At 52.9% G+C, this 26,096-nt stretch overlaps 4 protein-coding genes across 4 annotated transcripts; 3 read left to right on the forward strand and 1 right to left on the reverse strand.

Moving 5' to 3' along the window:
- Positions 1–4,256: 4,256 nt before the first annotated feature.
- J7T55_005004 (uncharacterized protein) lies at positions 4,257–5,947 on the forward strand (the record flags this gene model as incomplete). Its single annotated transcript, XM_053144360.1, has 2 exons — positions 4,257–4,500; positions 4,569–5,947. The coding sequence occupies 2 exons, from the start codon at positions 4,257–4,259 to the stop codon at positions 5,945–5,947; spliced, it is 1,623 nt and encodes a 540-aa protein (XP_052992728.1).
- Positions 5,948–6,942: 995 nt separating this feature from the next.
- J7T55_005005 (uncharacterized protein) lies at positions 6,943–8,133 on the reverse strand (the record flags this gene model as incomplete). The annotated part of the gene is made up of 1 exon (XM_053144361.1): positions 6,943–8,133. One exon carries the CDS (start codon positions 8,131–8,133, stop codon positions 6,943–6,945), a length of 1,191 nt encoding a protein of 396 aa, XP_052992729.1.
- Positions 8,134–10,207: 2,074 nt separating this feature from the next.
- Positions 10,208–18,861, forward strand: J7T55_005006 (uncharacterized protein; the record flags this gene model as incomplete). The annotated part of the gene is made up of 15 exons (XM_053144362.1): positions 10,208–10,827; positions 11,072–11,351; positions 11,423–11,491; positions 11,552–11,675; positions 11,747–11,859; positions 11,929–12,382; positions 12,446–12,910; positions 13,039–15,021; positions 15,073–15,191; positions 15,284–15,380; positions 15,450–16,360; positions 16,435–16,728; positions 16,799–17,277; positions 17,374–17,851; positions 17,911–18,861. The coding sequence occupies 15 exons, from the start codon at positions 10,208–10,210 to the stop codon at positions 18,859–18,861; spliced, it is 7,437 nt and encodes a 2,478-aa protein (XP_052992730.1).
- A 1,075-nt stretch (positions 18,862–19,936) lies between these two features.
- Positions 19,937–24,524, forward strand: J7T55_005007 (uncharacterized protein; the record flags this gene model as incomplete). Its single annotated transcript, XM_053144363.1, has 6 exons — positions 19,937–20,194; positions 20,249–21,014; positions 21,071–21,860; positions 22,506–22,546; positions 22,673–24,342; positions 24,396–24,524. 6 exons carry the CDS (start codon positions 19,937–19,939, stop codon positions 24,522–24,524), a joined length of 3,654 nt encoding a protein of 1,217 aa, XP_052992731.1.
- Between the last annotated feature and the right edge of the window lie 1,572 nt (positions 24,525–26,096).

The raw sequence follows: 26,096 nt of genomic DNA on the forward strand, positions 1-26,096 counted from the left end.
CCGTGGGGATCAGCCACATTGTGATACGCCAACTATCGATAACCTCTCAATGGCATCAAATGGCGTGTGACATTCCAGGGGTCTAGACCGAGTGCGCACAACAGCAGCGCAGCGGCAGCTCATCTCGCACAAAATGCGATCAAAGATTCCGGGGAAGACTGTCCGCGTGCGTGTCCCATTTTAGCTCCAGCGCGGGTGCATATGCCGTTGTTGCTTTTCCTTTGATTTTGCGCACTCCAGCTACCAACCACGCTCCCGATTTGGGGCTCTTGCATAAGTACGGTGTATCGTATTCGGAATGCTGTGAGACACATTCAGACCGAAAGCTTGTCTCTGACGGGTCCAATCTCTGCAGGTAGATGGCTATTGTCTGGTTCGTAAGGGGAATGTCTCAGCGCAAGGTCCCCCCCAACACGACCTTGGGTATACGAGGATCCGGAACTGATCGAAGCGTCGGGATTTGTCCAGCAATTATTCCGAGTCTCCTATCGCTCTACCAAGATCCTGCGAATCCGACTGCAGGCTGCAGCTGGGCTTGAAGTTGGAGTTCGGTCGCGCTGTGAAGTTGAAGGTGGCCCCACAGCCTCGACAACCGTGTAAGATGATTGGTTTCTCTCTCATTCACACCACCTAGTAGTCTACCCAGACCTCACTTAACCCAACGCGCCCCCCAACGCTCGGCATTAGTCTACTGCCAGTAACCCCGGACTACATTAGCGCAGGTACCAAAAGGATTTGCCTCCGTAGGCGAGTTGCGGGCCACAGAGAGCCTGAGAAAATCATACCATGATGCGTGATGCATTATCTTGCAGGAAGCTCCCCGAAAGGAATCACCGGTGAAAGTTGGGGCACGCATTGCGCCAAGCCAATCCCAGGAAAAGCAGGCGTCTATCGGTTCGATCATCTTCGTGAACCATCCACGCGGTCTTTCTCGTGACAGAGTCCCACAGTAGGGCTCCCGCCGTCTCAGATTGACAGACGCAGCCGAGCCGTGGGTCGTCGGCGGTGAGCCAGACGACGAACACCCAAGGCACGGGGACAGACAAGGATCATCGCTGCCAGGCTCTCTGGGGCACCTCCAGACTTGCTTTTGCCCCAACCATAGTCTGCAGCCACAGCACCGACTCAAACTAATCATCGACCTCAGCCTCACCCACGGTGAAGGACCTAGTGGATCAGCATGCAGGACAGAGAACTCAAATACGGCTTGCGCAAAAGATAGCATTCCCATCTGAATGAGCTGGATACATTCTCGCATACAGATCTTGGCGAGAAGGGCGATCCCATAGTCTGGACCGACCGGAGTCCACCGGCGAGGAAGAGACGCCCCTGAGGCTCTTGGGCTGTGGGCGAGAAGCAGCCATGTCCATCTATACAGGCAGTAAACAATGCTGACCAAGGTCGACCCCACATTCCGAGGTGACACTGGACCCTTGAGGCTGACACTTGGGTCTTGACCCGGAGATATCAGGGCCAGCAAAGGTCTTTCGGCAGCGGGAGCGTTCGAAGGGTAGACAAGCCATGTCTCGGTGGCTTGCGAGCAGAGCTCGTCTAGCCAGGCCCACGAGCTTCAGCATGGCGGTCTGCAAGCCGGAGACTTCCGAGGGGCTGGCTTACGGGAGCAGATGTGGGGCGTTTCTTTCGAATATCAATTGCTTCGCTTGTTGTGAGATACTCGCAGGCTGCGTGGCGGCGTGTGCATTACCCCAATGTATCCCGACTGGACAAGCCCACGAAAGAGTACTGACAAATCTCTGAGAATGTCGATGACCTTGAAATTTTGCAGCGAATGATCCCAAGATTCAGACGCCGCCTATGGAATTGATCCACCAGAACAATACTGCAAATGCTTCCCCAACGCCAAAGCCGGTGTCCATGTGGTAGGTATTTATGATTGCAAAAGATGAGCCACCCCCCATTTGCCTGGAGCACAACAGCATTCAAAATCATCGCCAATGACTGACTGTTTAAAGAAAAGCAGCGTTCTCGAACGCCCTCCGGATGTATTTGACCGCAAGATCTTGTCCTAAGCCTTGGGCATAGCAGGCACACAAATCGCACTGCCAGCTCTCAGCAAGTCACAATTTATCCCCTCGTTGGCCTCCCTCAGCTTGGCGACGTCAATTCCATGCATGTTGGCAATGCTCCAGCATGTCTCGCCGCGCTGAATCTGGTGTCCGTGGCTGCCAGGCCCGCAGTGTGACATGTGCTCTGACTTGGCCATCCAGCCGAGGAACCAGAAGACGCCCATCAGGAACAGTGCCAGGATGAAGAAGAAGTTCAACAGAGGCATCAGCTCCGCGCGCCAGTGCTTCTTCATGGCGTCCTCGGTCCACCTCTGATCCAGGTTGTTGCGTGCGGTCTCGTGATCGAGAAAGGGCTGTGCCGCCTCGGTCTCGTCGTAGGGCGGCGGGGCGTCGGCGTCGCCAGCCTCGACGTCGATGTTTTCGAGGTTTGAAGGGGGCTTGGGGGCGTCGGCGACCTTGGTCATATGACCGTAACGCGAGCCTGGTGGGCCCTCCCAAAGACTGCCGTCTGCATCGCGGAAGGTGTAGACTTGGGTGTCAGCGTCATAGCCGACACGGACCATGCCTTCGGGCAGGCGTTCCTCGTCGGTGTCGAGCTCTGTGTAGCGGGAGGGCATCGTGGGTTAGTCTGCAGGCGGGTCTTTGTGCTGTTTTGCTTTTATGATTATGTCGATTGAAGGTTGGGTCTGAGTCTGAGTCTGAGCGTGGTGGTGTTGAGGTGGATGTTGTTGTTGAAGGATGAGATGAACAAACAGCGAAGAGAGGCGACTGCGTGGAGGAAAAGGAGGTGTCGACGTGACGTGACGTCGGGTTGGGGGAGCGGGTGGAGCGTTTCAGTTGGGGTCTGCGCCACGACCGACCAACCGACCGGTGCTGCCAGCTGGACGGGCATGACAAAGGAGCCGTTGATTAGTGGACATTGCGTTATGCAGCAAGCACAATCCAAATGACTGGATGTGTGTAGTCTGAAGACTATGCTGTTGCGTCATTGCTGGACTTCTGTGTTCCCTCTCCGTAAGTACACACAGTTAGTACTATGGACTGCTCACCTCACCAGTGACGCATTTCCACCGTTGGACAGCGCCAGCATGGTCATAGAGTTGTTGATGACTGGTTTCTGTGCCAGACAGTGTGGTTCAAATCCACTCGCAGGGCTGCAAAGAAGCAATTGTTGTGGACCGATTGATGCTGATGGATTCATGGCTTGATGGCTTGATCTCGGATGGTTTCCCCTTCCATGACTTCTTCGAACCTTGGGCTGATGATGGGCTGATGGATCAACAGAGCAACAGAATTGTGGATGGCCACAGGGCCATCATTCTGCAGGCGATGAAGCTGCCTCATGCCCGAGTTTCGGCTCATGTGTTGTGACTTGCATCTGTTCTGAGTTTCACATATTTCAATCTGAATTTCTCCAAGGTTCGATGAGCCTGAACCATGAGAGGAATCCCGTGCCGTGCTCCACTAACACGGTCCCGTACAATGCCCAGCTAGCTCTGTTAGCAGCCAGCGCACACGGTCTAGTCTTAGATGCTGTGTTGTTTCTGCCACCTCTCGGCCGACATGACAGATGGGGAAGATGCCGTGTCCAGTGACAGGCCCCCAGACAAGAAGGAAACGGTGGGCTCTGAAACGGGATGATGATGCATGCTGCAGTAGGCTGTTGCTCCTGCTTTCCTTTGATCGCTCACCAGGCAGGGATCAAGCTGCAGTGCCTTACGTATGCTCTGCTCCCTGCTGGTCTGGGCTTTGGCTGGGCATTTACTGGGCCTGGGCTGCCTGTGGGCTGGCAAACAAAAACAGCTTCACTCAGTGCTTGGGCATCAGGTTCAGGTTCAGGTTCAGTCAGGTTGACGTCCCAGGTTGCACACGCCCATGCCTTCTGTCGCCCCGCCCACTGTATCAAAATTCGGTCTTCACCCTCATGTCGCCCCAACCCAACCCATTTTACCACCTCTAGGATCGAAGAGGCAGCAAAGGAAACGCTGCAGGTACCTTGAAAGCGGCGGAGAGAACAGAGGTCAAGGTCCAAGGGTGGAAGGTTGAAGGTCAAGAAGAAAAGGTCGACCAAGGCCCACGTCCCACAAAAAGGCTGAATAGGTCCCTGGATTAGGATTCGACGGCCGACTTTGCCTTGGCCATCGCCATCGCCTTCCCTACTCCTCTACCTGGAGTCTACCACGTCCACCACCGCCAGCCCAGCCACAGGAAAAGGACTGGTCAGCCGCCATGCTGGATGACAAGGAAATTGACGACGCAGCCAATCGGCTGGCCGATTATCGAAGGAACGACGCCTTAAACGACATCCTGGCCCACTATGAGACCCTTCTGAGCGACTACAAACGCCTCAAGAGCGACTATGAGGAGGAGCGAGAGGCTCGAGAACGCTGGAAGCGGCAGGCTCGTGGCCAGGAACGCAACCCTTTCGTCCTGGTCCTTGTCGACGCCGACGGTTATGTTTTCAATGATGAATGTGAGTGCGATCTATCCACTCACCCTGCGGCATCCACGGCTCCCGAGTTCGCTAATCTTTGTGTGTAGTGATTGCGGCCGGCCAAGACGGCGGCACTCAAGCTGCTCAGCTGCTCAATCAGACCATCAAGGCTAGCCAGGCAAAGAAGGGACTGGAAAACTGCGAGACCATGATTCGCGTCTATGCCAACGTCGCCGGCTTGTCCAAGGCCCTCGCCAAGTGTGGTCTCTTGGGTGCCGAAAAACGCTCGCTTGCCCCCTTTATTGCAAATTTCAACAGATCCTACGGCCTGACTGACTTCGTCGACGCCGGAGAATTCAAAGAAAATGCCGATTTCAAGCTTCGTGAGATGCTCAGGCTCTATGCCGAAAACGCGCAGTGCAAACACATTTATTTTGCCGCCTGCCACGATGCCGGATACCTCTCGCAGCTTACCGCCTATCGAGGTCAAAGAGACCGCTTTACCCTTATCAGAACCTCTGGCCTTCATTTCCACGACGAGTTCACAAAGCTTGGTATGGACATCGAAGAGCTGCCCGGTGTCTTCCGGCCTACGGGTTCCGCCTTAGATGCCTTGTACTCCAAGCCACTCCAGTCGGTAGGAAAACCTAACACGTCTTCGTCTCCAGCAAGGAGTCAACCCACAGAGTCGAGAGAGATATGTGCCTTCTACTCAGTCGGCAGATGCAAGTATGGCGAGAATTGCAAGAACCTCCATGTTGGCCCCACATCCTCGACTCTTCCTCTACGGCCCTCCAAGCTGAGTCGATCTTCTTGGCGGAATGGAAATGAAGCGTGTGATACCTTCGACTATCCCTTGCCTTCTACGACACACGTCGCTTCCAACCGAAGCTACCTAAAGCAATCCGACGTCTTTGCCCAGCTGCCGAAGAGGGATGAGATACCAGACGGTCATGTTGCCGTCAATAGATCCCAGCAGCGACTAGACGCTTACATTCCCGCCCCAACGCCTGAATCAGAGGCCCGCCTTAAGCTAAGGTCCTCCGTACGACGGCTCTGCAACACCAAACATCTAACTGGGTCTTGCACTAATCCGCACTGCGAGTACGACCACAACCCGCTCGACGAGGACCTCGTCCCTACCCTCGAGTGGCTTGCCAGGTCCCTACCCTGTCCCCGCCGTGATAAGTGTCGCAACGCGGCTTGCACCGCGGGCCATCTCTGCCAAAAGCTGGACTGTAAGAACCGCGGCGGCAAGGCCTTTTGCAGGATTCCCTGGAGCATGCACTTTGATGACCTTGTTGTCGATCGATATGTGCCCGCGATTTCGCACCGGCAAACGTTCTCATCGTTTGAGCAGTCTATCACGCCTCCGCCATTCAATATCGCAAACGGAGACGGAGACGGAGACGAAGCCGAGTACGCAGATGAAGATGAGGAAGAAGAAATCCCTAGCCCTGACGGCGGCATATCTGTAGGTACATAGCGGTACTCTCATATGGAACGGATCGGTCAGCAGCGCTGTGATCAATATATTACATGAGATGGGCTCAGGCCTGGTGTTGGATAATCCTACACGGGTTTATCACTTGATCATGGTCAGACTGTCTGGAAAAAATGTCGTCCGGCGAGAAGACTTCTGGATGAGTCCCAGAATATCCTGGAAGGATAGCTATATCCTTCCTATCTTTAAAATCTTGGTCCGACAAGAATGAAAAAAGGACATGTTGTAAACTGGACGGAGTGAAACCTAGGCGCTTGGAATGAAGAAGGAAGACAGCGAGAGAAAAAAGATAACCTGATGGAGAGATATGTTGACTGACGATTGGGCTCGGTCTTCTGGATTAAGAGAGTCTGGGTTCCGCCACCGCGAGAGTATGATCGGAACTCGAGGCGCGCTGGGCATAGATTGCTCTCGCACATAATGAGAATTGGGACACTTGACAGGACTTGTGTGTTACTATTAGCGTTGATAAAAAAAGAGAGCGAAGAAAGAGGTGTGAATCAGTGGAAGTCATTAGGTGGGATTTAAAAGGATAAGTGTTACACCTATCGAGCAATCCTCTTGGTCAAGTGGCCCAAGTTTATTTGTCTGTCAACAATGGGGCGATATAAAGCGATTTCAGAGACCTCGGTTTCGTGGCTGGTTATAAAGGCAACGCAGTGCTCAGATTGAATTATGACTGCTGTCTTATTTCGATCACTGATGTCGTGGTCAGGTCGAACAATACCGCCCTTATCTGGATGGACGGTCTTTTCATAATCGATGTGAACGTGCTGCTTCCCATCGCGAGTGTATGTCGTAACTTCGTCGCCAGCCCTCAGTGTTTTCTAATCAAGCTTGTCGATATGCAAACCCACGTCTTGCCTGGACAGCACCACCGCGCCTGGCCCACTCCTCAATTCATTCCTTCCTATCTCGAGCTCATACACCAGTCTCCATTTGGAGCATGAGCCTGCGGTACGGTCCCTCTTTCCGGCCTAAAATGGCGCCAAACCATCGATTTGGCAATCTTCGAATCCTGCTCCGATCCAGTGACCTAGGTCATCCACCTTAATGTCGTCGCTCTTGACTGAGTAGATCGGTCCGTCAGCGAGGTCGCCATAAGCGCGGAACCCTGGAATTATCTTCATTCCCGTTTGCATGCACAGTTTCCGGTATGTCGTCAATTCATTCACGGCTGTTTTAATGTCGCTCCCCAGACGAAATGTAGTACTGTACGTATCCTCCTCTGGTACAAAAGTACGACTGAAACCTTCTCGCTTTCTCATCCACTGAACAAACTTCTTCCTCCAGAGGTTCATGAAGATGATGGTTAATTGCTGGAAATGGGGAAAGAACTCCAAAATATAATGGCGTCTGCCGGGAGTCTCCAGGAATCTAAACTTCACGGCGAGTGGCTCACGAAGCTCGCAGGAGGTGGTCCAAGGACTATCCCCATAACCTGCATCGTACCAGAATGACCGGGCTTGGTTTTCGTCAATTGCCACATGCTTTACGTGCTCAAGGCCATCCAGGTGGCCGAGGGCCCATCTATGTAGATCCAGATCCCAAGACTTGTCGAAGCCGAGGACATCTAGATCGGAGTTCCACCAAATTCCAGTGTCGTGAATGTTGCCGCGATGACGAAAGACGAATGAACCGTGCTGCAGCGCAACGCCACGGGATTCCCTGCAGATTTGTAGGATCTTTGGGATCTCTAACTCAAAGTCGTTGTCATAGCGAAAATTCCAGTCATGGACTCTGATGAACCATTCGCCTTGGCAGCCCTTGACATCTCTGGAGCTGCTCTCACGGTGACTGTTTACAACATGTCTAAACCCTGCCCTGGCTCGCAACGCCCGCTTGCCAGGAAGAATCAGCTCCCAGATCATGATGCGCAGCTCCAGCGGCAGGCGAAACAAACATGTTCGGCCTTGCGCCACTGTGCCCTGAGCCGCGAGTTCTTGGTTGGTGTTAGGCGGTCCTGGGCCGTCGAGATGGTGGTCGATGTAGACAAGGGTCCAGTTGGGGCGGTTGCCGTTCTTGTTCGGTTCATCTTTAGTGGGATAAAGGGTCGGCTTGTCCAGCTCGTGGTCGATGTAGACGATGCTCAGGTTGTGGGACTTCTTGGGAACAGCGTCGGGGCTGGCTTTGGTGCCGCCCTCGTTTGCGTTGGTGATCGAAGCCATGTTCGACTGGTCGCTACGACTGGCTGAAATCGATCAACAGAATTGATATTGGCGAGTGAAAGCTACAAGTAGCTAAGGACTCAGATTGTTCAATATCTCGAGGCTGTTTGTTGTTCGAGGCTGGAGCACCTGCACCGCGACTTCTGGACGCTTTGTGAGCTTGATGGTCAGTGGCGAATCCAAACGAAGCAGCGAAAAGTTGCAAGTAGTATGTAACCGAGATTCAGGGAGAAAATCAAGCATTGTTTGCTTAAGAAATCAGTTTCTGGCTGTGTCAGGAAGAATCTTGAACTTACGAGCAGCAGTTACTGTGATTTTCCAAGTTTTGCTATGGAAAGTTGGCGAGATGTACTGCTTGCAGGCGCAAGACACTTTATTAGTGAACACCTGGGCGCTAAAGTGAATTTCTGGAGCTGATTATGTGGAACGTGGAAAACAGGCAGTCTACGGTACAGATCATCAACATGATATGAAGTAACTGTACTGCAAGTGGACTTAAAGCTTTCATTCCAATAAGAAGCTAGTTCTTGTTTCCAAACTAGAAACTTGGCCTATCCCCCCTCATGATCAAAAAGTCAATACTCTTTTCGGTGACCTCTTCAGCTCTCGACTGTTTTCTCCAAACTCTCACATACGTCTTTTCCAACACAATATTCGCATTCTACCCGATCAGTATCTTGCGTAGGTCATGTTCTAAGACATGATGATCACTCTCTGTGCTTTGGCGAGTGAAATTACAGAGGGTGATTAAGGAAGACATGGAAAGTTGGAAGAGGTTGGAAAGTCGATGTGGTTTTTTCGTAATTTAAGGGTGAGAAGGCTGATCTTGCCACTGGTCGCAGTGACAGTTACAGTTTAAGGTCCGTTTATGTGGTAGGAAGGAACAACAAAACAACAGAACAGCAAGATTCCAGCTGTTCTTGGTTTTTGTTGGTCACTGAAACACCAGCCAAACGGCCACAATTACTTTGTGTTCGGAACCGGAGAAAAGTTTAGATTCGGTTTCCTAGTGAATCTCTGTGTTTTCCTGTGACAAATCTGCGCTTTGTTTTGCTACCGATTCTCGAGCTTGTCGATGCCTTAAGGCTATGAGAGGTATGTTCAACAGAGACTATCCTGTATTTGACTACATGATCAATCTGTTCGGGTGTTTGTGGCTTTGTGTTAAGGTTCCCTGAGGATCTAACTACCAAGGGTGAAGACTGATGAAGCTGCTCGAATGTGTCTTTTAAATTTTTGAGCAAAGATTTCTGAGCAGACGCGATCATCTATAGCAATTGCCAATTTAGTCAACGCACAAATGAAACAAAACATCGAGGCGCATCCTTCTCCAACCACCAATCAGAAGGACGGGCTTTTTTGCATCCCAAGCTATCATTCTTCCTCCTTTCTCCACCAGCCAACGGCTGTGTCAAAATGGTCCCTCTCAATGAGAAGTTGCTCTTGAAACACTTCTCCACTATAGAAGACCACCAAGCAAGATGAGTATCAAGGCTGGAAGTGCAGACAGCGCCACTGACACACATCAGGTACGCAATTTTCGAAATCCATCGCTACCGGCGTTATCCTTTCATTATTCATCTGAAATACGGATAGAAAAAAAAAATGTTGAGTTCCACTAGGCTCTTCCGCCTGCCGCCAAAGCTTCGCCAGACCGATGGTCTGGAAGCTACTGCTGCCCGACCGCAAAATCGTCAAGGCGAAAAGCTGCGATGGGCAAATCGTTTCACGCCGAACCGACGACGGCCGATTCAAAACTCTCATAGCCCATCCCCTCGATTTTCACAGGCCCAGTCCCGATTCGGATGAGGTGGCTTATACAGATACCACTAGATCCTGAATGTCAGCAGCCAGGTTCTTGGCGTAACTAGCAGATCAACCTCGTGAATCCTGCCAGCAAGAAGACCGATCCCGCACGCCTTGTTCAGTACAAATCCTTTGCTGTTCATGATCTGGCTTCTTAGCGAGTGAGACTCGCTGCCTTTGAAACTTGCTTACCAACCTAAATCTGTCTCAGAAGCCCATTTTTGCAAAACTTTCCCTCAACACTCAACTGGGAAGTCTCTCTGCAATCATGAATACTTCTGACAATGAAACCGACAACAATACCGCGTCAACAATGGCGCAGGGTCAGAATGTACGGGCTCCGACCATCAACAACGCCCATCAGAACGGGATTGCCCCTGAAAAGCCGATAATGGAGCCCATAGCCATTTGCGGCATGGCAATGAGGCTTCCTGGCGGCATCAAAGACGCTGCCGGTTTCTGGGATATGCTCTACAACGGACGTAGTGGCCGCTGTGAAGTACCCAAGCACCGTTACAATGCCGATGCCTGGTACGGACCCGGCAAGCTCGGTCACATACCCAGCAAGTACGGCTACTTCCTTGACGATATTGACCTAGGCAATACAGACTCATCCTTTTGGTCGATGACGAAGCAAGAGATCGAGGCCATGGATCCTCAGCAAAGGCTGACTCTGGAAGTCGTCTATGAATGCCTACAAAGTGCCGGGCAGAAGCCCAACGAGCTTCGAGGCCGGAAAATCGGTGTATACGTAGGCACATTTGAGGGTGATTGGATGGAACTAGATGGCCGTGATACCCAACATTATCACATGTACCGCCTAACGGGATATGGCGATTATATGTCCGCTAACCGAATTCATTACGAATTCGGATTCATGGGTCCCAGGTGTGTTTTTTCTACTGGTAGCTTTTGGCATTGAATCGTATGGTTGAGGAGTCTGTGAGAAGCTTACACTATGTAACAGTGTGACAGTCAGGACTGCGTGCTCTTCTTCACTCACCGCCCTTCACGATGCTTGTCAGGCTATATATTCTGGAGAGTGTGAGTCCGCGGTCGTGGCATGCGCCAATATTATCTACTCGCCCCGGACCACTTTCACAATGCACGAGCAGGGAGTGCTCTCTCCCAGTGCACTCTGCCAGACCTTCGATGCCAACGCAGACGGTTACGCCCGCGGAGAGGCCGTGTCTGCTGTCTATGTGAAGAAGTTGAGCGATGCTATTAGGGACGGGGACCCGGTAAGGTCTGTCATCCGTTCGACATGCATCAACGCTGGGGGCAGATCTTCGACTCTCACTGCGCCAAACACGGCCGCCCACGAGGCTTTGATTAGACGCGGCCACGAGCTTGCAGGCATCTCGGATCTCTCCAAGACTGCTATGGTGGAGTGTCATGGCACTGGAACAGCGGTATGTGGCACTGCTGTTGGATTTTGTCGATTTCATTTCTGGCTATTTGGCTAACAATGAGACCGTGCTAGGTCGGCGATCCTATCGAAGCGCTTGCGGTAGCCAATGTCTTTGGAGACCACGGAATATACATAGGATCGGTAACATACGAACCCCCGTATTATTGTAGGGCACTGAGCAGGCGCTGATCGCTCTCACAGGTGAAAACGAATTTGGGCCACAGCGAGGGCGCTTCAGGACTGTCGAGTTTGTTAAAGATGTCCTTGGCGTTGGAGAATCAGACCATCCCACCGAATCTGAATTTCAGAACGCCAAATCCTAAGAGTGAGAGATCCATCACATCGGCTGGTGGAAGTTCCAGCAGTTCTTATAATTGTCTGCTTACCAGTTTGTAGTCCCTTTCAAAGAACGCAAGCTCACGGTCCCTACCGAACCCCTACCCTGGCCTGAAGATCGTGACTACACCGTCGCGGTGAACAGCTTCGGGATCGGGGGCTCAAATGCCCATGTAAATGACCAACATTGATATTTCCCTCACGACAGCTTGTAAGGAAAAGCTGACTTAGATGCTCACTAGGTCGTGCTCTCATCTGCGACATCATTTGGCGTCGAGAAAAATCTACACAACAACTCAGACGTCATTGACCCGAGGACTAACCCCTATCTTCTACTATTTTCAGCCAAGCATCCAAAGGCGTTGAAGAAAATGGTTGATGATCATCAGGCCTATCACGTCTCGAATCCTTCGCGCCTTGCAGATATGAGCTACTCGTTGGGCTTGAAGCGGGAAGCATTGAACCATCGAGCTTTCGTCATCACAGATGGAGCTAATGACTGGAGCCCTGTGTACTCATCACGGCCTCTTCCGCGTGAGCCGCCCAAGATAGTCTTTGTCTTTGGGGGTCAAGGGGCCCAGTGGGCCGAAATGGGCAAGGAACTGATCATGAATGTCCCCAAATTCCGGGCTAGTCTTGAAGCCATGGATGATATCTTGCATAGGCTTCCAGATGGACCAACATGGAATTTAATCGGTGAGCAAAGAGGCCCCTAATCTGCCTAATCGAACACATTGATGTATGTTAATTTCGTGGCAGATGAGATGTTGGCCGCCAATAAGACTAGTCGTATCAACCAGGCAGAATTGTCGCAGCCTTGTAGTACAGCCATCCAGGTGGCGCTCGTCCAGCTCCTCGAGCACTACGGCGTACGACCCGACATGGTTGTCGGGCATTCCAGCGGCGAAATTGCTGCGGCATACTCCTGCGGCTCGATCTCAGCAAGTGATGCGATCGCGGTGGCCTACTATCGCGGGAAAGTCATGTTGGAAGAAGCCGGCAACACTAAGGCAACGCCGGGTCGAATGGCTGCAATCGGCCTTGGACCGGATCAGGTCCAGCCATATCTGGCAAAGGGAGTGTTGATCGGCTGTGAGAACAGTCCCGAAAGCACGACTATCACTGGTGACCAGGATGCAGTCGAGAGAGCTATGCAGACAATAAAGGACGCAAACCCAGATGTATTCGTCCGTGCCCTTCGAGTTGACAGGGCCTACCACTCGCGTATGTATCTGACAGTTTTCCACATCCTTCCTCGATTTCTGGCAGTGTGCCAAGTCACTCACTGGACGCTTGTGATCTTTTCTTGTGCAAGTCATACTCAGAATGGATACTGAATTATTTGCACTCAGATCATATGCAGGAACTAGCATCGCGATATCTGCACCTCATGCCCGACGTCAGCACTCCAAAAGACCCGCAGACAGCGTTCTATTCCAGCGTGACTTGTCAAAAGATATGCAGTGGTGCCGAGCTCGGTACGCAGTATTGGGTAGACAACCTTACCTCGCCAGTACGGTTCTCTACTGCGGTCAATAAAATTCTGCTCGAGCCAGAACGCAAGACTTTTGTCGAGATAGGGCCACACGCATCGCTGGCTGGTCCTATACGACAGATCTTCAAAGCCGCCAGCACAAAAAATGCCGATTACACGAGTATATTAACACGGGGCCAAGACTCACATGCCAGCCTTCTCAAAGCCTTAGGGGAGCTCTGGTCGGGGAACCATGGTTTGGATCTCAGCGCTATTTTCGGCACATGTGGTACCTTTTTGACAGACCTGCCGCTGTATCCGTGGCATTATGAGGAGACACTTTGGAATGAAAGCCGTCTGGCCCGCGAGTGGCGTCTCCGCGAGTTTCCGCACCACGACATCCTGGGTTCGCGAGTCTTGGAGAGCACCGACCACACTCCCACCTGGCGCAACCTGCTCCGCCTGGATGTGGTGCCTTGGATCAAGGACCATGAGATATCCGGCGAAATTGTCTTCCCTGGTGTCGGATACATCGCTATGGCCGGCGAAGCAATTCGGCAGCTCACGGGCACCAGCGACTTCACCGCGCGGCGAGTCCATATTAAAGCAGCCATGATCTTGAAACAGGACACATCGGCTCTCGAGGTGGTCACTCAACTGCAGAAGATACCACTGACGAGTTCTTATGAGTCGGAATGGTACAGTTTCAGTATTTCCAGCCATCAGAATGGCGGCTGGCTGAAGCACGCGTCGGGAGAGGTCCGCGCAAATCAATGGCTAGAGCGAGAGCCTGCCGTGCCAGACCTCACCCCTCTTCCTCGCCTCGTATCGACCAAAGCTTGGTACAGAAAATTCCGGTCCATGGGTATCGAATATGGACCGCGATTCGTCGGCCTCAAGGACATCTCTGTTGACACACAGGAGCCCCAACTCGTTGCGAGCGTGACCAATCACGTCGGCGATGGAGAGTCGCCTTACGCAATACACCCTGCCACGCTTGATTGTGTTCTGCAAGCCGTGGCACCGGCTGTGAGCTGCGGACTCACACGACGAATGAAAGCCGTTGGGATTCCGTCATACATCGAGGAGATATACATTTGCCCACCCGCATCGCCCGAGATGACTATGCACGTTATAGCATCAGAGTCGCCGAGAAACGCGTACACTGGGGACGCGACAGTGGTCTCAAATGGGGAGATGGTTGCACGGCTGAAAGGAGTACAAATGTCTTTCATTGGTGACTCTGGTAACGATACCGAGGAAGACTTGCATGCAGCTGTTGAGCTCGAGTGGAAGGAAGCTATCAACTTCATGGATTCCGCGCCTCTGATACGTCAGGCCAAGGACAGACGAGAAGTCCATGCCCTTCTGGACAAATTTTCAGCTATATGCATGCTGGAGACAAATCACCGTCTTTCAGGGGCCATTCCAACCCAAGTCCATTTTGAGAAGTATCGCGACTGGCTGAATAGTGTCGCAGCCGAAATCGAGGCTCGAACATGTTTAAGCCCGGAAGAAGACGAGAGAATAGTTAACATGGACTCCGACTCGCGTGAGAATACCATTGCTTCACTACATGCCCAGCTCATGCGAACAGAGGCACACGCTGCAGCTGAAGCGATTTACAGGATCACAAAAGACTGCGTCTCCATCTTCGAGGGCAACACCGACGTGCTAGCCCTGCTACTAGATGGTAACTTGCTGCACGAGCTCTATGACTTCATGCAGAACTCGGACTACACAGCATTCCTCGACCTTGTGGCCCATCAGAAGCCCAGCCTCAAGGTCCTGGAGATAGGTGCCGGCACTGGGGGTACTACAGCTACTGTCTTGCCTGCCTTCCAGTCCGCTTATGGCGAACGTATGTATTCTTCGTATACGTACACTGATGTATCTGCAGGCTTCTTTCCAGGGGGCAGAGAGCGGTTCAAGGGCTATGCCAGTATCGATTACGCGATCCTTGATATTTCTAAGGACCCGTTGGGGCAGGGCTTCGAGCCTGAAAGCTTCGACTTCATTATTGCTTGTAATGTGGGTTTCCCATCTTTTTAGGAGAATTCAAATCTATCTCGCGCTTGTTGTTGATAGAGACTGGTGCGCTTTGCTAAATTGTCACATCGCAGGTCCTTCATGCCACGCCCGTCATTAACGAAACGTTGTCGCATGTTCGCAAGCTATTGCATCCCCGTGGCAGACTCTTTTTACAGGAGCTGTGCCCCAGTGAGTCCAAATCCCCTCTGAACTAGGAGGTGAACGAGAAGCATCACAGGATCCGCTGACCAGCGACAGGGACCAAATGGATCAACATGGTCATGGGTGTCCTCCCGGGCTGGTGGCTTGGATCAGAGGACGGGCGCCTCACGGAACCGTACATCAGCAGTGAGCGCTGGGACGCAGAGCTCCGCCGGGCTGGATTTGCAGGTGCAGAAACCGTGGCATATGACGGCTACCTGAACAACAATATCATCGCCATGCCGGCCGAGATCGAGGTCCATTCAAAACGTGTGACACTGCTACATATTGGCCATACACCCGGGTCGGAGCTCGACGTCCTTATTTCTGAGCTCCATAGCGCCGGGTTCAGCGTTGATATGCACCCCTTTGGCAGTCTTGATGCCCTACCGCCCAAACAAGATGTGATCGCAGCACTTGATATCACGCGGCCTTTTTTCCACGACCTCACGGAGGAGCAGCTCGCACAGTTCCAGGGCCTGCTCAGGCAGGCGAGTGGCGGACAGTGCGGTGTGCTTTGGGTCACAGGCACGAGCCAGGTCGCCTGTGTCGATCCGCGCTATGCACCTGCCATCGGCGTAGCCCGCGTGCTACGGACCGAGACGAACATTGACATCGCAACACTGGAGCTGGAAGACTTCGTGCAAGGACTTTCGTTCGTGCCCAAAGTCCTGGCCGAGTTCCAGCGCCGGTCTGGAGGGCAGGAGGCTGGGTCCGTGAGCCCCGAGGCTGAATGGGCCGTGGCTGGCGGGAAATTACTCATTGGCCGATATCATTTTGTCAAGGTTCCAGAGCAGCTCAAAGGTGGCGCGTCTGAAGGGGCAGAAAGCTCTCTGAGGGTCATCAAGAAGCTGGAGCAGCACCGAGCCGGTCTTGCCAGCACATTGTTTTGGAAGGAGACACCGCAACCAAGATTGTGTGCCAATATGGTGAGGGTGAAGGTAATGGCTGTTGGGATGAATTTCAAGGTGAGAAGAATGCACTCTTACGAGTCCACCGTATTTATCGCAGCTAGAGGTTGAAGCTGACACAAAACAACCAGGACGTGCTCATCTCAGTGGGAGTTGTCGCCGAGCCATCCGCAATAGGAAGAGGCTTGGGCTGCGAGTGCAGCGGTGTCATTACGGACATAGGGCCCGGCGTGTCCAAGCACCGCGTGGGCGATCGCGTGGTTGTATGCTCCAGTGGATCATTCACTACAAGCATGGACGTCTCCGAGCACCTTTGCGTCACCGCCCCAGACACCATGACATTCGAGCAAGCTGCCAGCATGCCCGTAGTATACAGTACGGCCATATACTGTCTACTTGATGCTGCAAGACTAGCTAAAGGGATGGTGAGCAAGGCCCTACAGTATGCGGATGAAAAACGGTGCCGAAAAATACTGACAGTGTGATCATGTTCAGTCCGTTCTGATCCATTCGGCAGCTGGTGGTGTAGGAATCGCAGCAATTCAGATTGCTCAGATGGTTGGTGCTGAGGCAAGCAAATTCCCTCTCTGCGCGCTCTTGGGTTCTTTGAAGCTTACATTAAAATCTGCGCAGATCTACTGCACGGTAGGCACCCAAGAGAAGATCGACTTCCTCACGGCCAGGTTTGGGATCCCGCGTCATAAAATTTTCAACTCACGCGATACCAGCTTCCTGGACGGGGTCAAACAAGTGACTAGAGGCAGAGGTGTCGACGTCGTTTTGAATGCTCTATCTGGTGAACTTCTACATGCCTCGTGGAACTGCGTTGCCGAGTGCGGAACGTTTGTCGAGATTGGGCGCCGTGACTTCGTGGGCCACGGGAAGCTGGCGATGGAGGGATTCTTGTCGAACCGGACGTTCGTGGGCTTTGACTTGTCGCATCTCGGCGAGGAGCGACCCCTTATTGCAGGAAGGTGAGCCAGAATTTTCTCAGGGGCTCTCAAGTTCTTCTCAAGCACCTGCCCTGACCAGGTGTTTGCTTTGATTGGTTATACTTACGAAGTGCGCAGCCTCTTACGCCGCGCCGTTGAGTTCTATCAACAGGGCTTTATCGAGCCAATCTACCCCTTGAAGACGCTCAGTGCCTGTACGATCTCAGAGCCAATTCGGAATATGCAGAAGGGGGACCACATAGGAAAACTGGTTGTGAGCATGCCACATGATCACAAGGATCTCCCGTCGGAGACAGGGTATGATGAGTTGTGCCTTCGGAGCGATGGCGCATACCTCTTTGTGGGTGGCCTGGGCGGCCTGGGGCGCTCTACCACTACCTGGCTTGTCGAGAAAGGCGCAAGAAATCTTGTGCTCTTTTCGCGCTCCGCCGGGCAGCTACGTGACGACGATCCCTTTGTCCAGGAACTCCAGAGTCTGGGTTGTACAGTCACTAGGGTGTCTGGTTATGTGACTATTTACGAAGACGTCGTGCGTGCCATGAAAGCAGCGGGCAAACCTATTATTGGCATTTTGCAAGCATCAATGGTTTTGCAGGTGAGCTTGAATGAGAGTAGTGTCCCTTATCCTGTTCAGGACTCTAAAGCATGTTACAGGACTCAAGCCTCGACGACATGTCGTGGGCCCAGTGGATCGCAGCATCTCGGCCCAAGATCCAGGGAACATGGAACCTGCATAACGCCCTCCTACACGAGCAGGAAGACCAGCCGGTGGAGCACTTCCTTCTCTTTAGCTCCCTGGGCGCGATGACAGGCCAATGGGGTCAGGCAAACTACAACGCGGGAAACAGCTTTTTGGACGCCTTCGTCTCGTTCCGCCACTCACTCGGCCTATCCGCCAGCGTCATTAATATCGGCGTCGTAGGCGACGTTGGCTACGTAAGTGAACACCCCTCCGTGCTGGATTCCCTAAGGGCCACGGGGCAGTATATCATGAGGGAGCCGGAGCTGCTGGACTGCCTGGAGCTCACGCTCAAGCGGTCGGGGCCAGCACCATACGACACGGCGGCACGACAAGACCGTGACAAGAAACAATTATCGGGTCCTGGGACCTTTCGCTACGTCCAACCCTCGCAACTCGGGACTGGCTTGCGCTCGCTGCTGCCCATCACGGCGCCCAATAACCGGACGCCGTGGCGTAGAGACCCGCGCATGCTCGTCTACCGCAACGTGGAGCAGGGCGCCGGCGCCGACGCCACCTCAACGGATCCCGCATCCTCGACCGAGAAGGAGCTGAGCAAGTTCCTCCGTGACATCGCGTCCAACATGGCGCTGCTGAAGTCGGACGAGGCGGCAACCCTGCTCGCGCGCGAGATCGGCAGGACCCTGCTGGGGTTTATGATGCGAGCCGAGGGGGAGCTTGATCTCAATGCGTCGCTGGGAGCTATTGGCATCGACTCTTTGGTCAGCATTGAGCTGAAGAATTGGATACGGAGGAGGTTGGGCGCGGAGGTGACGGTGCTTGAGATTGTGCGTGCGGACAGCCTGGTTCAAGTTGGTGAGATTGTTCGGGGAAAGTTGATTGAGAAGTATCAGGCCAGACGATGATCAGATCCGGGATCAGTGTCGATGAAAAGGTTATCTACCTCTTCAACAACAGATAATTCTTGAAGCATCGCAATTTGAAACACCGCAAAATGCTGTGCCACCGTAACAAAACTACGGCGTTATTTCTAGGATGAAAATGGGTCGTCGATGGCAACCAGAGTCTCAGGTTTCATTTCACAAAAGCCACATAGAGCTACATCACAAAAGATGAAGCCATAAATCTTGCTCCAGGTTGCTCTTATACCTCTCATAAAATGGAAGGCGTACGAATTTGAAGGGTTTCTGACCAGAATAATGCAGATTCTTGTTTCCAATAAAAGCAGAAACTTCTGGTAGTAGTCTCAAAGCATGTCCGAATGGGTCGCCCGTAAGCAGGCTCGGGTGACCGGCTTTTTCCGCGACCGGAGTAGACATCATAAGATATCAAATTGATCAAAAGTGCAACAGGGCTTTCGGAATTCAGTCCGGTACATGTCAATTTGCGCTTCTAGCGGTGTGCGTTCGCCTTCGAACTTTGGTGTGGATGATGACTTGGTGATAGGTTCAACTAGCACTCTCTGCAAGCCACATTGAGACAGCACGGCCTAGAATGTGATAGAATATAGATAAATGTGATGGGCCAAATCTGGTTCTCTTCGCTCGCCTTAAAAACTGCGCTTACTTGATGCGTTCAATGGTATGTAGGGTTCAAGGTCGCTCAGTCGCAAGCATCCCATCAATTCCGATATTATTGCACATCCATTCGCTGGAACAGCTGTATATGCATGCAGTCTGAAACAGATTCTGGAGCTGAAAGCTGAATTACCTAATTGGATCTGTGCGTGGGCTTGCATCGTCTTCACTGTGGAATCCTGATAGGCCAAGTTTCTTGTACCACGATGGCAACACATTCTTGTCGGGCTGGTTAAGACCGGTTGACTATGTGCAGGATTGACAAGTCGGGAAATTCCGTGAGGAGACTGCTAGATACATGCTTGGCCGGTCTGTATAAATTCATTGTATAAGCCCTACCGGCAAAAGCTTCTCAGAGTTCTGCACACCATTCACCTACTTCCTTTAATCACAAAAGTCCAAGATGCCTCATTCAACCGCAGGAACCGTGACGTCCGGTTTTATCGGGCAAGAGATCCATTCAGAGAGCACACTGCCGCTCTTGAGCTTTCTCATCGGGTGCAGGTTCAGCGACGATCCTCTCTCCAAGATCTTCAGCGATGTCAAGTCCCAGATAGGAGAGGCAGATCGCCCTATCCCAGATGAGAGTGAGCAATTGAAGACGAGCCTCATCAACCTCATCGACAATGGCCCAGGAGGAAAAGTTCCAGGGCGCCCCACGGTAAGTGCTCTATCCGTCCTAGAGTTTTGTTTGCCTTGACTGACCACCTGCGAGGTCACCATCGTTGGAGCAGGAGTTTCCGGCCTCTGTGCGGGTTACGAGCTCAAGAAAGCCGGGTTCGAAGTGACCATCCTAGAAGCCTCCTCGCGAGTTGGTGGTCGGGTCAAGACGTTTCGAGAACCCTCTTTTGCTCCTGGACTTCACGGAGAGGGCGGTGCGATGAGGATCCCGGACAATCACTTCTTGCTCCACAAATATATCAACAAATTCAATCTCGCGAAACAACTCTTCGACTTTGAGATGGAGAACAAATTCATCTACATTTCCGGATATGAGAAGACGCTGACTTATCAAGACTTCAACCAACTGCTGGAGCGCAAAGACCCAGGCCTCTTGAAGCTATTCCCGGGCCTCAAGAAGGAGGAACAAGGCCAGACCTGCGACGACTTATTTACCGCGGCGGTGAAGCCTGTAGTCGATGCTTTCTGGGCCGCCTACGATGGCAAAACCACGGGCAAGGAATCTGATCCGAAAGATGTCGACGTCGATGCTATCAAGAGAGCATACAAGAAGATCACCGAGGATTACGACAAGTACTCTCTGCGGTCATATCTGACAGAAGTGGCCAAGTGGAGCGAAGATGCCATCAATCTGTATGACCTGGGAAATGCCCATGTTGTATTTGAGAATGGCTTCATTGAGTCTTTCAAAGACGCCTTCCTTTCCAGCAACAAAGGAGGCGCACAGGCTCATATGCAGCAGCTGCAGAGCGGCATGGATGCTGTGCCGAATGCATTCATTTCCAAGGACAGGGGAAAAGGTGAGGAAGAGTAGCCCAATTAGATCAAGATCATCACCCAAACTGACAGGTTTTAGATTCCTTGATTGACAACATCGTTTTTGGCGCACGTGTCCGGGAGATTGGCATTGGTGAGAAGAACAGGCCCGGGATCCCAGGGAAATCGCCTGTGACAGCCACCTACGAGATATCTTCGACCGGCTGCAAGAAGACCGTGTCATCAGACTACCTCATCCTCGCCATCCCGTACACGTCGCAGCGCTCGATCGCCAAGAGCCATGCTTTTGTCCCTAAGCAGGAGATGGCCGTCCGCGACGTCCGCTACGTCGAAGTCACCAAGATCCTCCTGCAGTACAAGGCGCGCTGGTGGGAAAATGTCTTCAGCGACGCCAAGCAGGGCCTCGACGGCGGGCTCGTGAGCGACTTGCCCATCAGGTACACCATGTTCCCCAAGACAGAACACAACGAGCAGTTTGCCAACTCCAACCGCGGCGTCATCATGGCGGCCTACACTTTCGAGCAGGACGCGACCGTCCTCGGCGCGTTGTCCCCGGAGCGCAGGATCCAGCTGGCGGCCGAGAACCTGGACCGCATCTTCCCAGAGGCCAAGTCGCTGGAGCTGCTGGAGGCCGGGGCGTCACAGGTGTTCCCGGCGGACGAGCTGGCGGGCGGCAGCGCGTTCTGCTACTTTGGGCCGACGCAGAAGTCGCAGTTCCTGGCCACGATGCAGGCGCCGGACTGGGACGAGCGCGTCTTCTTCGCGGGCGAGCAGGCCAGCTTCACGCACGGGTGGATCCAGGGCGCGTTCGAGGCTGGACTGAGGTGCGTGCAGCAGATCTGGGCTGTGGCTTCGGCGCCCAAGGTTCAGTGAGGAGGCCTGGGGTGAAGTGTGTTGATGAATCTCCCTCCCCACATTCTTTGATTCATTTATTTTGTAGCCTGAATCATTCTGCCTAAAGCGAAAGTACCTCTGCGGTAGAGCTCATCTGAGGTTCAACTTTGACAATGATATGGGGCAGAATCATACTGAGAAAGAGCCAACGTCTCATCTCGTTATTCTGGTCAGGGTTGCAGCGGGCGGCTGAGACGGTGAGCCGTTGCCATGAACTATTGGGTGTCTTAGACAAATCCTCACCAACTGCATGTGATGGAGACGCCTTGTGGGGACACACGATCGAATCGCAGGGGCCAAGCTGTGGGAGAGATGCCGTTGACGAGGGGCCCCTGCGCTCATTGCGGGCCGTAGAGGCGGGCCTAGTGGGTCAGGCATGTACCGAAGTAGCCAAGTTTCCAAGGTACCTAGGTACCCTGTCACGCCTGTGCCCTTCTTTTCCAACACCCACACGGCTGGCGGCGTGAATCGCTTCCTCTTGTAGACGTCAGATCCACCCGAGGGTTCGCTCGTCCCTGTTTCGAATTAAGCTGTCCTGTCCTGTCCAATGTTGTGCTGTTGACTAGCACCATTCCGGCCCTTCTATGGCCATCTCTTCTTCTTGACCACCTTCTTGCCAGCCTGCTGTCGACAGCGTGGATGGGCATGATACACGAGAGCAGTCTGCGAAACTGCACGTCGTGAGACCCGGCGCATAGCAAGCAACACGCAGTCAGTAAGTCTCACTGCCACGACGTTCATTCCCGGTCCACTCAGCTGCACCGCATCACGTCTGACAGTACTACAGTTGCAGCCGCGCTCCGATCCACCAAATCACCCCAGCCCACCTTGGGCATGCGGCCATTCTCCCCGAGCTTGGCCGCCGGTCGGCTGTCGAAGCATCCCGTCTACATCGCCCTGGCCTTGGTGACCCTGCTCATCTTCCGAACATTCCTCCCGACTGTCGACTCTGGTCCTCCCTCGAGATACGCCTCCGCCCTCCGGAACATCAAGTTCAAACCGTCTGCCTTCAACTGGACGTCAGCCGAAATATTCTTCCCGCCCACGACTCCTCTCGCCCCATTGCCTACCGGCAAACCCAAGGCCTTCCCTCACGTACAACACAACTTCGGCTCCCAGGGCAGTGCTCAGAACAACAAGGTTGCCGAGGAGCGCAGGAAAGCCGTCAAGGATGCCTTCGTCCGCTCCTGGTCCGCGTATAAGAAGGAGGCATGGCTGATGGACGAGCTCGAGCCCGTGTCAGGCGGAGGCAAGAATACGTTTGGCGGCTGGGGAGCCACGCTCGTCGACAGCCTCGACACCATGTGGATAATGGGCCTATATGACGAATTCTACGACGCTGCCAAAGCTGCCGCCCAGCTCGACTGGTCCAAGACCTCCGAAACAGCCGCAAACATGTTTGAGACCACAATACGCCATCTGGGCGGTTTGCTTAGCGCCTACGACTTGAGCGGGACTCCTGCGTTGTTGGAAAAGGCAAAGGAGCTTGGCGACATGCTCTACATGGGCTTCGATACGCCTAACCGCATGCCAGGGTTCTGGTTCAACTTTGACGATGCCCGTAATGGTCGCCAACTGGCTGGGACACACGATCCAAGCGCGTCTCCGGCATCTTTGGCACTCGAGTTCACAAGACTTGCCCAACTGACCGGCGAAGACAAGTACTACGACGCCATTGACCGTGTGCGCGCGTTCCTGGCCCGCACCCAGGACGAGACGCAGCTCCCTGGCATGTGGCCTGTAGCCCTCAATTTCCAGCGCCAAGAAGTCGTAGGCGACAACAGCTTCACTCTCGGCGCCCTGGCCGACAGCCTGTATGAGTACTTGCCCAAGATGTTTATTCTTACAGGGGGGCTGGAACCTTCTTACGAGCAGATGTATCGCAAGTCGATGGACGTGGTTATAAAGTATATCTTGTTCAGGCCGATGCTTCCAGACCAGGACGATATACTGTTTGCAGGAAATGCGCGTGTGAAGCAGGACAGCGTTGAGACGGAACCCGAGGGCCAGCACCTAGCCTGCTTTGTCGGAGGCATGTTCTTGCTCGGAGGCAGGACGTTCGGAATCGAGCCTCACATCCGCATCGGCGAGCGTGTCACCCGTGGTTGCACCTGGGGCTACGAAGCATTCCCGACAGGCCTCCTGCCGGAATTATTTGGTCTACTGCCATGTCCTTCGCTGGCACCCTGTGACTGGGATGAAGAGAAGTGGTCCAAGCAGGGCAACCAAGCACTCAAGAAGGGGTTCAAGCATGCACGGGATACACGCTATATCTTGCGGCCGGAAGCGATCGAAAGTGTCTTCATACTGTATCGGGTCACCGGGCAGGAGGAGATCAGGGACATTGCGTGGACTATGTTTCAGAGCATCATGAGTGCCACGGAGACTCCATTGGCCAACTCTGCTATCCGGGATGTCACTGTGTCAGGGCCAACGGACAAAATGGACTCGATGGAGGTATGTGCTTCGTCGTGATACTCTCTCAAACTCAGAACCTAACCTTTGCTTAGAGCTTTTGGACAGCCGAGACGCTCAAGTACTTTTACTTGATCTTCTCACCCCCGGACGTCATCAGTTTAGATGAGTACGTTTTCAACACCGAGGCTCATCCACTGAGACGGCCAGGGTCGAAGCCTTGAACGATGGACACCGGAAATCATACAAAACGATAATTATAGCAAATGCTGTGCAAGCCGCATAGCACACTAATTGTGTCGCATCTCGATGAAGATATAAATACATAAATAACTTCTATACTCTAACCAAAGCCATTTTGACCTGCCACCTGGACCCTTTCTACATATGGCTCACTCCCACCTGGTCACGGGCAGATCCAGCCCAGCTTCAAAGGCTAGGGGCGCAAGGACGACGGGAATCTCGAGCATGGGCAACTCCGGCGAGGCGCCGGATAGGCGCCGGGTAGGATGACATGTACAGCAGTCGTCGGCTTGTTGATTGCGGTTGTCTATATCGGTACTTACGCTAGAACAGTATTGCCGACAGTGCCGCTTTGGTATACGCCATGTCTGCGTCGGTAGCATGATGCTGATTCAATACCATATCTTGGGCACACCTAAGGTCATATGATCCATATTTTACGGCCCGCTCTTGTGGCACACTGGGTCTTGTGACAGAAGCTGTCGGCTTCTCGAGTATTTCACTAAGAAGTTCGTCCACGAAATGCAACGTCTTCTTACGATTTCCATGACTTGGGTCCAAGGTGTTGGTGGCTTGGAGGACCCAGGTGGTTTTGGGTGACGTTGTGATGAGGAGTCATACCGGAGCTCTCAACATGGGTGATCATCTTGGTGCTGTTATGCGGCGTTCATTCCGTCCTATGTAGACCCCTGCTCCACCGAGGCCGAGATACTTTCGCTCCTGGGAACTAATTGAAGGCGCCGTGTTGCCCTGTTACCGAATCCGTCCTGAATCTTGTGAGAAACATGAAGCCTCGCCATCTTTGTCCACGTCGTGCTCCCTCTTCCCCTGGCCAGGCATCTCTCCATGAGCCGCGCTCTCTGTGTCCACATGCCTCATATTCTTCAATTCTTTCCTTCCCGTCATCAACAAGAACAATTCTGAAAATTTATGCTCCTCGCCGCTTCACAAAACAAGGGCAGACTACTTGTGTGCTATACAGCCGGCCGGTGCCTGTTTAAGAACTTCTGCGCTGCCACAAGAGCGCGTTCGTCTCTAATACTCCCTGTCCTATGAAGCAAAACGACATGTAAGCATACACAGATCATCATGTTGTCTTGGGGTCGTGGGCTTCTCATACATCGAACTCTTGATCGGCTCGATGACATCTGCAGCAGAACCATAACAAAAGCGCCGAGAGGGAGATCGGTAGGAGTATAGCGACGGCCATCCAGACTGGTTCGATGCCATTGCTCTCCGATGTGGTGCTTCTTTGTGATATCAAGGCGGGCATCTTAGCGATTTTCGCACGGGAACCCTTGAACAATTACGTTCTATCACACCTTTTAATGGCGAGAGCTTCACCAACTATCAATATGTCCTAATTGTATGTGACCAGTAATGACGAGCAAGACATAAGGTGCAGAAGTGCAACAAAAATGAAGAGCAGCGGAGAATGCAGGGTCTTGTGGCTCTCAGCTGGAGCCGGGAGAAGCAACAAATAAATCCAGCCCCTCGATCTCATAATGGTGTTGAGAAGGCCATACTGCAGCAACACACGACGTCGAATCAAC

Source organism: Diaporthe amygdali (genome assembly GCF_026229845.1).
Source record: "Diaporthe amygdali strain CAA958 chromosome Unknown NODE_17_length_903054_cov_64_435670, whole genome shotgun sequence".
In the NCBI taxonomy this organism is placed as follows: domain Eukaryota; kingdom Fungi; phylum Ascomycota; class Sordariomycetes; order Diaporthales; family Diaporthaceae; genus Diaporthe; species Diaporthe amygdali.